The following is a 16912-nucleotide window of genomic DNA, read 5'->3' as shown; positions in this document are numbered from 1 at the left end:
AGAGAGCAGAGCCCCGTCCAGCCACTAACTACACATAAAGGTGCTAACACAATAGAGAGCAGAGCCCCGTCCGGCCACTAACTACACATAAAGGTGCTAACGCAATAGAGAGCAGGGCCATGTCCGGCCACTAACTACACATAAAGGTGCTAACGCAATAGAGAGCAGAGCCCCGTCCGGCCACTAACTACACATAAAGGTGCTAACGCAATAGAGAGCAGAGCCCCGTCCGGCCACTAACTACACATAAAGGTGCTAACGCAATAGAGAGCAGAGCTCCGTCCTGCCACTAACTACACATAAAGGTGCTAACGCAATAGAGAGCAGAGCCCCGTCTGGCCACTAACTACACATAAAGGTGCTAACGCAATAGAGAGCAGAGCCATGTCCGGCCACTAACTGCACATAAAGGTGCTAACGCAAAAGAGAGCAGAGCCCTGTACAGCCACTAACTACACATAAAGGTGCTAACGCAATAGAGAGCAGAGCTCCGTCCGGCCACTAACTACACATAAAGGTGCTAACGCAATAGAGAGCAGAGCCCCGTCCAGCCACTAACCACACATAAAGGTGCCTACGCAATATAGAGCAGAGCCCCATCCAGCCACTAACTACACATAAAGGTGCTAACGCAATAGAGAGCAGAGCCCCGTCCAGCCACTAACTACACATAAAGGTGCTAACGCAATAGAGAGCAGAGCCCTGTCCGGCCACTAACTACACATAAAGGTGCTAACACAATAGAGAGCAGAGCCCCGTCCGGCCACTAACTACACATAAAGGTGCTAACTCAAGAGAGCAGAGCCCTGTACAGCCAATAACTACACATAAAGGTGCTAACGCAATAGAGGGCAGAGCCCCGTCCGGCCACTAACTATACATAAAGGTGCTAACACAATAGAGAGCAGAGCCCCGTCCGGCCACTAACTACACATAAAGGTGCTAACACAATAGAGAGCAGAGCCATGTCCAGCCACTAACTACACATAAAGGTGCTAACACAATAGAGAGCAGAGCCCCGTCCGGCCACTAACTACACATAAAGGTGCTAACACAATAGAGAGCAGAGCCCTGTCCGGCCACTAACTACACATAAAGGTGCTAACACAAAAGAGAGCAGAGCCCCATCCGGCCACTAACTACACATAAAGGTGCTAACGCAATAGAGAGCAGAGCCCCGTCCGGCCACTAACTACACATAAAGGTGCTAACACAATAGAGAGCAGAGCCCTGTCCGGCCACTAACTACACATAAAGGTGCTAACGCAATAGAGAGCAGAGCCATGTCCGGCCACTAACTACACATAAAGGTGCTAACACAATAGAGATCAGAGCCCCGTCCGGCCACTAACTACACATAAAGGTGCTAACGCAATAGAGAGCAGAGCCCCGTCCGGCCACTAACTACACATAAAGGTGCTAACGCAATAGAGAGCAGAGCCATGTCCAGCCACTAACTACACATAAAGGTGCTAACGCAATAGAGAGCAGAGCCATGTCCGGCCGCTAACTACACATAAAGGTGCTAACACAATAGAGAGCAGAGCCCCGTCCAGCCACTAACTACACATAAAGGTGCTAACACAATAGAGAGCAGAGCCCCGTCCAGCCACTAACTACACATAAAGGTGCTAACGCAATAGAGAGCAGAGCCATGTCCGGCCACTAACTACACATAAAGGTACTAACGCAATAGAGAGCACAGCCCCGTCCGGCCACTAACTACACATAAAGGTGCTAACGCAATAGAGAGCAGAGCCCCGTCCAGCCACTAACTACACATAGAGGTGCTAACGCAATAGAGAGCAGAGCCCCGTCCGGCCACTAACTACACATAAAGGTGCTAACGCAATAGAGAGCAGAGCCCCGTCCGGCCACTAACTACACATAAAGGTGCTAACGCAATAGAGAGCAGAGCCATGTCCGGCCACTAACTACACATAAAGGTGCTAACGCAATAGAGAGCAGAGCCCCGTCCGGCCACTAACTACACATAAAGGTGCTAACGCAATAGAGAGCAGAGCTCCGTCCTGCCACTAACTACACATAAAGGTGCTAACGCAATAGAGAGCAGAGCCTCGTCTGGCCACTAACTACACATAAAGGTGCTAACGCAATAGAGAGCAGAGCCATGTCCGGCCACTAACTGCACATAAAGGTGCTAACGCAAAAGAGAGCAGAGCCCTGTACAGCCACTAACTACACATAAAGGTGCTAACGCAATAGAGAGCAGAGCTCCGTCCGGCCACTAACTACACATAAAGGTGCTAACGCAAAAGAGAGCAGAGCCCTGTCCAGCCACTAACTACACATAAAGGTGCTAACTCAAGAGAGCAGAGCCATGTCCGGCCACTAACTACACATAAAGGTGCTAACGCAATAGAGAGCAGAGCCCCGTCCGGCCACTAACTACACATAAAGGTGCTAACGCAATAGAGAGCAGAGCTCCGTCCAGCCACTAACTACACATAAAGGTGCTAACGCAATAGAGAGCAGAGCCCCGTCCGGCCACTAACTACACATAAAGGTGCTAACGCAATAGAGAGCAGAGCCCCGTCCGGCCACTAACTACACATAAAGGTGCTAACGCAATAGAGAGCAGAGCTCCGTCCAGCCACTAACTACACATAAAGGTGCTAACGCAATAGAGAGCAGAGCTCCGTCCTGCCACTAACTACACATAAAGGTGCTAACGCAATAGAGAGCAGAGCCATGTCCGGCCACTAACTACACATAAAGGTGCTAACGCAATAGAGAGCAGAGCCATGTCCGGCCACTAACTACACATAAAGGTGCTAACGCAATAGAGAGAAGAGCCATGTCCGGCCACTAACTACACATAAAGGTGCAAACGCAATAGAGAGCAGAGACCTGTCCAGCCACTAACTACACATAAAGGTGCGAACGCATTAGAGAGCAGAGCCCTGTCCAGCCACTAACTACACATAAAGGTGCTAACGCAATAGAGAGCAGAGCCATGTCCAGCCACTAACTACACATAAAGTTGCTAACGCAATAGAGAGCAGAGCCATGTCCGGCCACTAACTACACATAAAGGTGCTAACGCAATAGAGAGCAGAGCCCCGTCCAGCCACTAACTACACATAAAGGTGCTAACGCAATAGAGAGCAGAGCCCTGTCCAGCCACTAACTACACATAAAGGTGCTAACGCAATAGAGAGCAGAGCCATGTCCGGCCACTAACTACACATAAAGGTGCTAACGCAATAGAGAGCAGAGCCCCGTCCAGCCACTAACTACGCATAAAGGTGCTAACGCAATAGAGAGCAGAGCCATGTCCGGCCACTAACTACACATAAAGGTGCTAACGCAATAGAGAGCAGAGCCCCGTCCAGCCACTAACTACACATAAAGGTGCTAACGCAATAGAGAGCTGAGCCCCGTCCAGCCCCTAACTACACATAAAGGTGCTAACGCAATAGAGAGCAGAGCCCCGTCCAGCCACTAACTACGCATAAAGGTGCTAACGCAATAGAGAGCTGAGCCCCGTCCAGCCACTAACTACACATAAAGGTGCTAACGCAATAGAGAGCAGAGCCCCGTCCAGCCACTAACTACGCATAAAGATGCTAACGCAATAGAGAGCAGAGCCCTGAGCTCAGATTCTCTAACAAACCACACGTTGCTTTACTCACAGCAGTTTTGTCCCAGGAGCCATGGCCCTCAGCTTGTAAACTCTCTGCCTTTTTACAATACACCTCAGCCTTTACAGGTGATGAGCCACAATCATCCGACGCACCCAGAGTGGCTACATGGAGTAGGAACCCACCCAACTCTCCCCACTTTAACAGTCAGGCCCTTTTCACTGGTTTTACATAAAGTCCTTGAGCAGGGAAAGACAGTTTCCTTGCTACAAAAACTCCCCGGCTGCTTTTTAAAACGTACAAGTGCTCTTGCACACAACCGAGATCGGCCGTGAAAAATGGTCCGAGTGTCGGCTGGATTCACCGGCCCAACCACGGTACGGGTGAACGGTATCCAGGCATCATAGACGTTTTATGATGCTCGGAGTCCCCGCCTTCCCGCGGATCTGCTGTTCCGCACTGAACAAAATGATACAGTATGGAACAGCAGCTCCACGAGGAGGTAGAGACTCTGAGCATCATAAAGGTCTATGATGGCAGGAGTCCCGTTCACCTGTACCGTGGTCGGGCCAGTGAATCCAGCCGACACTCGGACCGTTTTTTACGGCCTGATCTCAGATGTGTGCAGGAGCACTAAGACAGGAACCTGGGTGAAATGTACACTCCTTCAAACACTTTTCCCCTGGTCCTATAAGAAGTAGTAGGATAGTCCCTGGAATACACAACATTCAGACCTTCACTTCACAATTATAGTACTTACACATGACCAGGTCAGATCTAGGTGATATTAATAACACTTATGCGTGACCAGATCAGATCTAGCAGATAATAGTAACACTTACAGGTGACTGGACATATCTAGCAAATAATAATAACACTTACACATGACCAGGTCAGATCTAGCAGATAATAACACTTACAGGTGACCGGGGCAGATCTAGCAAATAATAATAACACTTACATGTGATCATGGCAGATCTAGAAGATAAGGATAACACTTACAGATGACTGGGGCTGATCTAGCAGATAATAATAACAACAAGTCTTCAGGTCTTATCATGCAGATAGAAAACATTTAAACCAACAAACAGAAAAATACAGGATCCAACAGTTACCACCTCTGCACGGATGGATCATCTGATTGGAAGAACGGCATGTAGTGATCCATTCTGTACTGCAAGTGAAATTGGACGTCACATCCCAAGCCCAGGGCGGCAACCAGTGTCCACACAAATCATCAGAAGGCGTTTGCACGACATTAAACTACAAGCTAGACGTCCAGCTACAGGTGTTCCATTGACCACACGCCACCACTCTGAGACTGTCATGGTGCACAGCAAGACGGCAATGCAGGCTGGAATGGAGGTCTATCTTCTTCAGCAATCAGTGCCGCCTTTGTCTCGGACGTAGTGATAGCTGGAGATTGGTCTGGAGACCACGTGAGAAACTCCATGAAGAGGCCTTCACAAGGGAATGTCACACTGGTCCTACTCCAGGGATTATGGTGTGGGGTGGCATAATCTATGGTAGCCGGACCCCTCTAGTTGTTATTTCAGGTACACTGACAGCTCAGCGTTACATTATTGATTTGGTCGTGGAACCAGTGGTACGGCCATTTCTCCAAAGAGTCCCAGAAGCCGTTTTCAACAGGATCATGCCAGGCCGCATGTTGCTTGTGCTACTGTGTGGACTAAACGTGGACTAAACGTGCTGCCATGGCCTGCAGCATCTCCGGACTTGTCTCCTATCGAGTAACTCTGGGTCATTGGTCAGCAATTGTAAATGGAGCTGCGAGCAGACAATCCTGATCATTTACGTGCCCAGAGCATTCAGCGTGGCATAACAGTCCCCAGACAGCCATTAATAACCTCATTAACAGCATGCCAAGGCGTGGAAGTTCATGGATTTCAATCGGTTCTCAATTTGATCCGAGATCTGTTTAAGAATGGTAAGTCTCAAACTGGTATGATCCTCATCATGATCGACATTAGGGTCTCGAGTCCACACAGCATTCCTGATATTAGAACGATGCTTGGTCATTCTAGATCTTGTGGTTTGCATTGTCTTACCAACGTACTGTAATTTGCAATCAACAAGCAAATTACACAAGAGGAAGAAGAGCAGTTGAGAAAACTCTTAATTGATAAAGATTCGCCTGTTACATTAGATGGAAAATTTCTGTGTCACATAGACCAATGAATAAACCCAGTGTATGGGGTCTAACGGACTGACCGATTCTAGGTAAGCAGCTGGGGGCCAAGATGTTTTTGAGGTTCCTTGCCCTACGGAAAGTTACCCCTGGTTGATCCGGCCGGATATCTTTTAGTAAGGGATCTCTTTTCACTGAAGTCCCGATATCAGCAGATGCAGAATTAAAAGAGGTAATGAAGTTATGTGTACAGAGATGAGTGGTTCTTCTTCTTATTATTATTATTATTATTAGCAAAAATTTTGTTCATATTTTTGTCAGTTTCACATTTTAAACAATCCTCAGTTTTTCGTTTCATTATAAGCTCATGTTAATGTCTGTCCTGGATAGTCCTTGTCCAGGAAGAGTTTCCTCAATCATTTTGGTTGTGCAACAAAATCCTCATCTTTCGTACAATTCTCCTTGCCCTTCTATACGGTCCATAGGGAACATTCTTTAACCACATGGGAAGATGACTACGGGTAAAAATAAAGGGGGTTTTCTCATCTTGGGCAATTAAAGTCCGATAGATGTGGGACCCGCATCTATCTCTAGAATGGGGCCCCCTAAACCCTGTTCTAGCTTACTCAGCTCTCGCTGCCTCCTGGCCACTTCCTGATTACATGGTCGGGAGTTCCAGAAACAGCGTAGCTCGCGGTGCTATGCTGTTTCAATAATTCCCATTCACTTCTATGGGAGTTACGGAAACAGCGTAGCTCAGTGAGCACTCGGCTGTTTCCGTAACTCCTGACCACCTAACCAGGAAATGGCCAGGTGGCAGCGAGAGTCGATTAAGCTAGAATGGGGTTTAGGGGGCCCCATTCTAGACATAGATGCGGGTCCCAGAGGTGGGACCTGCAACTATTGGACCTTTATGGCATATCCTGTGGGATAACCCCTTTAAGATAACTATTTATATCAACCCCCTTGAAATTGATCTTGGTGCTAATTGTCCCATCTCATTCCTTCATAATAACCAAATCCCTCAATTCAATAGAATTTTTAGAAAAATTAAGGGTAAGTTTTAATTCCCAATCATTATTATTAATTTTGTGAATAACATTTTTAGCTTCTTGTTGTGTTTGCAAGCAGATAAAAAAAACAGGTCGTCAAAGAAACTCCTATAAAAGGAGGCAATATACTTAGAAAATTAGAGGGACTGCGCGATGAAAAGTGACCCGAGTCCCCATCCTGCAGCCCCTCACTCAACGAAATATGGTATTTTCTAAAGAAAAAAATGTTATGCTGTAGAATAGGGACAGAGGCGTCAGGGGGGGGACACAGGAGGCGTCCAGAGGGGACAGAGGAGGCGTCCGGCGGGGGCAGAGGCGTCAGGGGGGGGGACACAGGAGATGTCCGGAGGGGACAGAGGTGTCAGGGGGGGGACACAGGAGGCGTCTGGAAGGGACAGAGGAGGCGTCCGGAGGGGGCAGAGGCGTCACGGGGGGGACACAGGAGGCGTCTGGAGAGGACAGAGGTGTCCGGAGGGGACAGAGGTGTCCGGAGTGGACAGAGGCGTCCGGAGAGGACAGAGTCGTCAAGGGGGGGACACAGTAGGCACTGCTCACTGTACTCAAATCTAAAGGTGCACAATATAATAATACAAGATATATTATTAGTAATTGTCCTTACCGGCTGGGGACTATAAACGTTGGGCTCCTCATCTAAATCATTCACAGATGAAGAATGTAATCGGGATCTGAAGGGCTAGAAGGAGAAAATATGGAAGGACTTTGTATTATTTATGATTATATATCACTTCTTATACCATTTATCAGTCCTATTATTATTATTATTATTACATATCACCTCTTATATCATTTCAGTCTTACAATATTATTACTTTATCTATTTCTCATTGCTTAGTGTCTTATATGAAAGAGTCTCCTAGAAGCAATGCTTCCTTATATACTATTCTTCTAATCCTACATACAGCATGTAATAGAGCATAGGCACACTACATTAATGGTGTAGCATTATTACATATGGGATACAGATAGAGCAAGCACCATCCTAACCAGCGCGGCACGCTACACGATTAACGTAGAGTACCAATGCTATTTGCACAGCACGGCCATTAACCCCTTTAGGACGCAGCCTGTTTTGGCCTTGTGGACACAGATGATTTTTTCAAATCTGACGTGTCACTTTATGTGGTAATAACTCCGGAATGCTTTTACCCATCCAAGCGATTCTGAGATTGTTTTCTCGTGACATGTTGTACTTTATGTTAGTGAAAAAAAATTTGGTCGATAAATTCAATATTTATTTGTGAAAAACGTCAAATTTTAGCAAAAATTTGCAAAAATTAGCATTTTTCTAAATTGAAATGTATTTGCTTGTAAAACAGATAGTAATACCACACAAAATAGTCACTAGTTAACATCCCCCATATGTCTACTTTATATTTGCATCGTTTTTTTTCACGTACTTTTATTTTTCTAGGAGGTTACGAGGCTTAGAACTTTAGCAGCAATTTCTCATATTTTCAATAAAATTTCAAAAGGCCATTTTTTCAGTGCCAGTTCAGTTCTGAAGTGGTTTTGAGGGCCTTATATAGTAGAAAGTCCCCATAAATCACCCCATTTTGAAAACTGCACCCCTCAAGGTATTCAAAACCACATTCAGAAAGTATTTTAACCCTTTAGGCGTTTCACAGGAATTAAGGCAAAGTAGAGGTGAAATTTAAAAAATTTCATTTTTTTTGCCGAAATTCACTTGTAATAAAAAAAAATCTGTAACACAGAAGGTTTTACCAGGGAAACGCAACTCAATATTTATTGCCCAGATTCTGCAGATTTTAGAAATATCCAACATGTGGCCCTAGTGTGATAATGGACTGAAACACCGGCCTCAGAAGCAAAGGAGCACCTAGAGGATTTTGGGGCCTCCTTTTTTTTAGAATATATTTTAGGCACCATGTCAGGTTTGAGGAGGTCTTGTGGTGCCAAAACAGTCGAAACCCCCAAAAAGTGACCCCATTTTGGAAACTACACCCCTCAAGGCATTTTTCTAGGGGTATAGTTAGCATTTTGACCCCACAGTTTTTTTGCAGAATTTAGTGGAATTAGTCTGTGAAGATGGAAATCACCTATTTTTCTGTGGAAACATAGAATATTTTCATTTTTACAAGGAATAATGGAGAAAAAGCCGCCCAACATTTGTAAAGCAATTTCTCCCGATTACAGCACTACCCCATATGTGGTCGTAAACTGATGTTTGGACCCACAGCAGGGCTCAGGAAGGAAGGAGCGCCTTTTGGATTTTGGAGCGCAGATTTTGCTGGATTGGTTTTCAGTGCCATGTCAGGTTTGAAACGCCCCGGAGGGACCAAAACAGTGGAAACCCCCTAAAAGTGACCCTATTTTGGAATCTACACCCGCCAAGGAATTTTTCTAGGGGTATAGTGAGCATTTTGGCCTCTCAGGATCTTTTTTAGAGCTAAGGTGACCAAAAAACAGCGATTTTGGCGCTTTAAATTCTTTATTTATTACAGCGTTCACCGTGCGCAATAAATTACGGTTTAATTTATTCTGCCGGTCGGTACGATTACGCCGATACCATATGTGTATAGTTTTTTTTAAGTTTTGCAGCGTTTGCACAATAAAATTAAGTTTCTATAAAATAATTTATTTTCTGGGACACGCTATTCTGAGCCGTAACTTTTTTATTTTTTTCGTCAAAAAAAGCTGTCGGAGGTCTTGTTTTTTGCGGGACGGGTTGTAGTTTTTATTGGTACAATTTTGGGGTAAATGCGACTTTTTGATCACTTTTTATTCTATATCTTGGGAGGGGTGGTGACCAAAAAATAGCGACGCTGGCAGTTTTCCGTTTATTTTGTTTGCGGCGTTCACCGTGCGGAAAAATGAACATTATAGTTTCATAGTTTGGGTCGTTACGGACACGGTGATACCAAATATGTGTACTTTTATTTAACGGTTTAATTTATTCCCTATAATAAATGACTTATTATAAGAAAACAAAACCTTTTATTTTTACACTTTTATAAAACATTTTTATTAACTTTTTTTTACTTTTTACACTTTATTTTTTTGACCTGCAGCTCTGATCGCTGCTAGAATACATTACACTACCTAGGTAGTGTAACGTATTCCAACTGTCAGTGTGACGTCACAGTCACTCTGACAGTTGGTCTACAAGGATCAGCAGAGGCTGATCCTCATAGGCTGACATACATGGCAGACTTGGGGGCCGTTGTCTGGCCCCCGGGTGCCATCACAAGCATCAGAAGCTCCCACGATTGCAATTGCGATTGTGCTACAAACCCGCTACATGCGGAGATCGCAATCGAGCCCCGCATGTAACGGGTTAATTGCCGAAATCAGCGGCGATGAGCTGCTGATCGGCAACACTGGAGTGTCAGCTGTCGGGGACAGCTGATCTCCAAGTTCCCGATGCACACCTTGTCGCCGACAGTGTGCCATCGGGAACGACACAGTGACTTCCTGTCACTCTGACAGGAAGCCTATCAGGACCAGCCGAAGGTTGGTCCTGATGGGCTTCCGTCCATGGCAGACCTGGAAGCCATTGTTTGGCTTCCGTTTGCCATAGTAACTATCGGCAAACCCCGCGATTTCGGACCGGGGTCTGCCGATATGTTAGAAACCCCCAAAATTCGGCGATTGCAGCTGATCGCCGAATTTAAGGGGTTAATTTGCCGAAACCAGCGGCAAAGGACCGCTGGTCGGCAAGAGTGGAGTGTGCACAGTGTCGCCGACAGTGTGCACCGGGAAAAACTCAGTAACTGTACGTCCTCGTGCGGGAAGTAACCTCTCCAGCCGTCTCACCTTTCTTTCCTCCAGCATAGCCTCCCCCCTCCCCATTTGGGTGCAGCCTGTCCCCATCATAGAGCCTGTACCTGCCAGAGAAGTCAGCCCAGTTCTCCATGAACCCAAACCCTTCCTTTTCTCACCAATTTCTAAGCCACTTATTTTACCCCCTAATCTCCCGCTGTCTTTCTAGAGACGCACGTGGCGCTGGTTGTATTTCTGAAAACACAACCTTGGAGGTCCTGGACTTTCGCTTCTCTCCTAGAACCATTTATAAGGACCTTCCATCTCCAGCTGACTTTGTCATTGGTACCAATTTGTACTATGACAGGCGGGTCTTCCCCAGCCCCACCCAGCAATCTGTCTATTCGATCCGCAATATGCCGAACCCGAGCACCCGGGAGACGACACACTGTTCGGCATTCACGGTCGCGGCGACAAACGGCCCATCTCATAATAGAATCCACTACCACCAGCATCTGTCTGACGTTTGCTGCACTACTACTCCCATCCTTCCCACAGCAGTCATTGTCCTTGGTGGTAGAGGTAATGCCCTGATGTAGTGGCGCTAGTCCTGGTCTTACATCCTCAATATCAGTCAAAAGGCGTAATTACCAGGGTGTGCCAGCCAAGGACTATCCTCCCGGGCACTTTTCCCCTACCCCTTCCTCTAACTGTAACCCAGATACTAATCTGTGGGTCTGGAGTTTTGCCCCCTCCACGCACCCTCATCTCGCCCCAGCCAGTGCCCGCTCAGTGAGCTCTCAACTTCTCCCCAGGTTTGCAATGCTCCGAGTGTTACAAGCTGAATATTCAGATACAAAACCTGCGCTTCCAAATACACAACGTGTCGCCGACAAGTTCAGAGAAAATCATATCTAAAATATAGATGAAAACTGCAAAATAAAAAATAACAATAATAAAGAAAGTATAAAACTAAATTCTTATAATTAAGTTGTAAAGAATACGACAACGACACAGCACAGAGAAAAACGGCCAAACCTTAATATCCTACGTCCTGGGGTGTAACAATCCCTTATCTGCAAGATCTCACCCTCCAGCACCCGCGTATCACCCAGCAACACACAGATATATGCTTGATGTTATATAAAGACCCCTGACCTGACGCCCCCCCGTCACTCACCTTTCTTGGGTTATCCCAGGTGTTCTGCAGTTCATGTTCTTCGCTATAAAGAGATTCTAAAGTTCCACTTGGTGTCTGCCTACATGATTGGGGGTCGCCTGTCGTCAGAAATCCGGACTCCGCTGGGCTGGGTGTGATGTTCTCCATGTTGCTGCTATACAGGGACCCTGCGAGGTGAGGTGAGGGGGTGTAATTCTGCGAGAGAGGAGAAAAGAAGACTGGGAAGGCTGCAAACCGCAGGAAGAAAGAGCTAGAAGCAAGTGAATATTGCAATATGTTCAGGAGGAGGAGGCGGAGGAGGCGGAGGAAGGACATGCTGAACTTTGTCCATAGTTACAGGAATGTTACACTTAAAGAGGCTGTCACCAGATTATAAGCGCCGTGTCTCCTACATAATGTGATCGGTGCTGTAATGTAGATAACAGAGGTTTTTATTTTGAAAAACGATCATTTTTGAGGAAGTTATAGACCATTTTAGATTTATGCTAATTACTTTCTTACTAGACAACTGGACGTGTTTTTACTTTTTACCAACTGGGCGTTGTGGAGAGAAGTGTATGAGGCTGACCAATCAGTGATCAGTCAGTGACCAATCAGTGACCAATCAGCGTCATGCACTTCTCATTGTTCCAGCCCAGCTTCTTTCACTGCACAATCACACTGGAACAATGGGCTGGAACAATGGGCTGGAACAATGGGAAGTGTAGGATTGGTCACTGATTGGTCACTGATTGGTCAGTGTCATACACTCCTCTGTACAACAACCAGTTGGTGAAAAGTTAAAAAAAACGCCCGGTTGTCTAGTAAGAAACTATTAGCATAAAGCTAAAATTGCTCATAACTTCCTCAAAAATGATCGTTTTTCAATATAAAAACCACTGCTATTATCTACATTCCAGCGCTGATCAGATTATGTAGGAGATAGGACGCTTATAATCTGGTGACGGAGCCTCTTTAATACATGTTACTCTTTGTATAATGAAAACTTATACAACTTTCCAAATTACTTTTTGGATCAAATCTTTAAAGTTTTCAAGATCTCTGCTTGATGTCTACTTATAGCAGGGGCGCAGCTAAGGGGGGCAGACGGGGCATGTGCCCTGGGCGCAATTTAGAGGGCGGGCGCAAGCGCAACCCCCTCCTGCACTATAATTATCATGGTACATTGTAGTTTTGTCGCGATTTTGCCGCGAATCGCGCCAAAAACCGCGACGAAACTGCAATGTGTATATCCTGCAAAAGGACCTTTAGACATAAGGTCACATGACCTCATCTCTAAAGTTGTTATTATTGCTTAGAGAGCTGCTGGTCACGTGACCGCAGGACGAGCAGCAGCAGCAGTGACTCCACAGAGAAGACTGACTGTAAGTATAAGGGGATTGATTTGTTTAATGGGTCTGTATTTAGGGGGCCAGGTTTGGGGACTGTATTTAGGAGGTTTGGTGTTTATTAGTTTAAGGGGTCTGAGGTCTGTATTTAGGGGGTCTGGTCTGGGGTCTGTATCAGTTTAAGGGGTTTAGGGTCTGTATATTTAGGGGTCTGTGTTAGTTTAAGTGGTCTGGGGTCGATATTTAGGGGGTCTGTTTTAGTTTGAGGTCTGGGGTCTGTATTAGTTTACAGGGTCTATTTAGGGGTCTGGTCTGAGGTCTCTATTAGAATAGGGGGTCTGGTCTGGGGGTCTGTATTTAGGGGATCTGTATTAGTTTGAGGTCTGGTGTCTGTATTTAGGGGGTCTGTATTTTGGGGTGTGGTCTGGGGTCTATTAGTTTATGGGGTCTGTATTAGTTTTAAGGTCTTTTATTTAGTGGTCTGTATTCGTTTAGGGGGTCTGGTCTGAGTTCTGTATTAAGGGAGTCAGGTTTGGGGTCATTATTCGTGTAGGGGGTCAGGTCTGGTGTCTGTATTTAGGGGTCCGGTCTGAGGTCTGTATTTATTCAGGGTGCTTGTGATGGGGTCTGTATTTGTTTAGGGGGTCTGGTCTGAGGTCTGCAATAGCTTAGAAGGTCTGGGCTCTGTATTTATTCTATGATTTAGTCTTGGGTCCAAATTTATTAGTCTGAGTAAAAGGGGTTGTCCGGGCACATCGATAGGTCATCAGTATGAAAAACGGTCTGTGCCCGGACAACCCCTTTAATGTATGATCCTGGGCCTTGGTGTCTAAATTTGTGTGTTTCTATAAGGGCTGGAAATGGCTGCAGAAGCGAGGAGCAAAGATGTCTCATCAGGAGAAGTCGCCATAGCGGTCTGTGTCAGATGGAGAAGAAAAGAAAACGGCTCCCGTTAGAGAAGACATCACTGGATCTATAGGGGATCTCCTCTCCTGACATGTCTGTTGGAGGTAATCCTTGTATTCTACATATCTCTGTGTACCCAGGACTAATAGATAAATGTGTGTTACCATTCTCATTGTCAGGAGGAAGTGTCCCTACACAGTGATACTGTCAGCGATGTTTGGAGACTGTCAGTATGTAGGGACGCAGCCCTTTGACAAGAGCAATCGTAACAACCATTTGTCAATGATCACACAGAAAGGTGGTGTTCACTATAGACACGGCAGAGCGGCGGTAGGGAAGGGGGGCCCAAGTTTGTGTAACAGCCCAGGGCCTGTGGTCTACTTAATCCGCCACTGCCGGCCATTCAGCGCCTTTCTATAAGTGAGGCGGCGCAATACTTTGCGCCGCTTGCGTCATTGAAAGGCTCTGATTGAAAGGGAAGCGTTCAACCCCAGGAGACCTGTGCAGAAGAGAGCAGGTCTCCATTGCTGCCGGACGGCGTGGGAACGGGATTAAGGTGAGTTTGAATAGTGTAATGATAGGGGTAGGGAAACGGACAAGTGAGCCCTAATCTACCCGCCACTCTGTCCCTGCCTACTTGCAACGACCCGCCCTAGGCGACGGGGTACAACTGGGCGGCGGTCCCTACGCTCAGTAAGTGCACGAGACAAAACATACAAGGGAATATAAAGCAAAGGGAAAGGGGCAGTTGCCCACGGCAACACCGTGAGCAACAGAGTGGTGAACGAGCCAAGTCAAACCAGGAGAGTACGACGTGCCAAACGCAGAGCAGGAGAGTAGTCAGAAAGCCAGGGTCAGTATGGAGCAGGATCAAATTGTTAGGAGCTGTAGCTGGGCCAGGAAACCACACGGAAAGAATCACAAGCAAGGAGGAACAGGAAAGGCGGGTATAAATAGACAGAGGGCGGGAGCTAGCTGAGTCTGGCCAGGCTGTGATAGGTTCTCCCACTCCTAAGCCTGCCACCCTGAGTGGTGGAAGATGGAGTCAGTCTCACAGACATAGAAGCAGGTGCAGACTGATTATCTATGGGCGTTAACCCCGAAGCTGTGCCTGGCAGATCCTTTACAGTACCCCTCCTTTTACGAGGGGCCACCAGACCCTTTCTAAGCGGACCTGGTTTACTGGGGAAACGAAGGTGGAACTTCCTGACCAATACCCCAGCGTGAACATCCCGGGCGGGTACCCAAGTCCTCTCCTCAGGCCCGTATCCTCTCCAATGGACCAGGTACTGGAGGGAGCCTTGGACCATCTTGCTGTCCACAATCTTGGCCACCTCGAATTCCACCCCCTCAGGGGTGAGAACGGGAACAGGAGGTTTCCTCGAGGGAGCCAAGGACGGGGAGCAGCGTTTAAGGAGGGAGGCATGAAACACGTCGTGTATACGAAAAGATGGGGGCAACTCCAGCCGGAAGGAGACAGGATTGAGGACTTCAATCACCTTATACGGCCCAATAAACCGGGGAGCAAACTTCTTGGACGGGACCTTAAGACGCAAGTTCCTAGATGATAACCACACCAGATCCCCGACCATAAACAAGGGGTTAGCAGAACGTTTTCTATCGGCCTGAGTTTTTTGTACGCTCTGGGACGCCTCTAGGTTCTTCTGAACCTGGGCCCAGACTGTGCACAGTTCCCGATGAATGACCTCTACCTCGGGATTGTTGGAACTACCAGGTGAAACGGAGGAGAACCGTGGATTAAACCCAAAATTACAGAAAAAGGGGGAGACCCCTGACGAGTTACTGACCCGGTTATTAAGGGAAAATTCAGCGAGGGGAATGAATGAGACCCAATCATATTGACAGTCAGAGATAAAACACCTTAAATATTGTTCTAGAGACTGATTAGTCCTCTCAGTTTGGCCATTGGTTTCAGGAAAGCAGAGGAGAAGGAAAGATCAATCTCCAACTTCTTACAGAAGGCTCTCCAAAACAAAGAAACAAATTGTACCCCTCTGTCCGAAACAATATTGACCGGGACCCCATGGAGACGCAGGATGTGTTTGACAAACAAGGTAGCTAACGTCTTGGCGTTGGGTAGTTTCTTGAGGGGCACAAAGTGGCACATCTTACTGAAGCGGTCTACTACCACCCACACCACCGACTTGCCTTAGGATGGAGGCAAATCGGTGATAAAATCCATGGAGATATGTGTCCAAGGTCTCTGGGGAATGGGCAACGAACGTAGTAAGCCCGCTGGTCGGGACCTGGGAGTCTTGGACCTAGCACAAACCTCACAAGCGGCGACGTAGGCCTTAACGTCTTTAGGCAAGCCAGGCCACCAATAGTTTCTGGCAATGAGGTGTCTGGTACCCAGGATGCCTGGATGACCAGATAGTGCGGAGTCATGATTTTCCCTAAGTACCCTTAGCCGATATTGCAGGGGAACAAACAGCTTGTCCTCAGGAAGGTTCCCGGGAGCTGAACCTTGATCAGCTGCAATTTCAGAGACTAAATCAGAATCAATAGAAGAAATGATTATACTGGGAGGCAAAATACAAGCAGGATCTTCCTCCGAAGGAGGGCTGGCCATGAAGCTACGCGACAGTGCATCGGCCTTAATATTTTTAGACCCAGCCCTATAGGTAACCAAAAAGTTGAATCTGGTAAAAAATAGCGCCCATCGAGCTTGTCTCGGGTTTAGCCTCCGGGCAGATTCTAGGAAAACCAGATTCTTGTGGTCGGTAAGGACCGTTACCTGGTGCCTAGCCCCCTCCAGGAAGTGGCGCCACTCTTCAAATGCCCATTTAATGGCTAAGAGTTCACGGTTGCCAAAATCATAGTTACTCTCAGTGGGCGAAAACTTCCTGGAGAAGTAGGCACAGGGGCAGAGATGGGTGAGGGACCTGGTACCCTGGGACAAGACAGCCTCCACTCCCACCTCGGATGCG

The 16912-nt window shown here is 46.9% G+C and overlaps 1 protein-coding gene across 1 annotated transcript in view; it reads right to left on the bottom strand.

Moving 5' to 3' along the window:
- The window catches only part of LOC142760599 (C-type lectin domain family 2 member A-like), a 63646-nt gene extending 51637 nt beyond the window's left edge, over window positions 1–12009 (bottom strand). The window contains exons 1-2 of the mRNA XM_075863787.1: window positions 11728–12009; window positions 7426–7500 (exon numbers count right to left, since the gene is read on the bottom strand). Coding sequence (XP_075719902.1) covers window positions 7426–7500; window positions 11728–11874 — 222 coding nt within the window. The 5' untranslated portion in view covers window positions 11875–12009. The remainder of the gene's footprint in view (window positions 1–7425; window positions 7501–11727) is intronic.
- Window positions 12010–16912: the final 4903 nt, after the last annotated feature.

The sequence above is a fragment of the Rhinoderma darwinii genome, chromosome 4 (assembly GCF_050947455.1).
Source record: "Rhinoderma darwinii isolate aRhiDar2 chromosome 4, aRhiDar2.hap1, whole genome shotgun sequence".
Lineage (NCBI taxonomy): Eukaryota > Metazoa > Chordata > Amphibia > Anura > Rhinodermatidae > Rhinoderma > Rhinoderma darwinii.
This window is presented reverse-complemented; position numbering and strand designations above follow the sequence as displayed.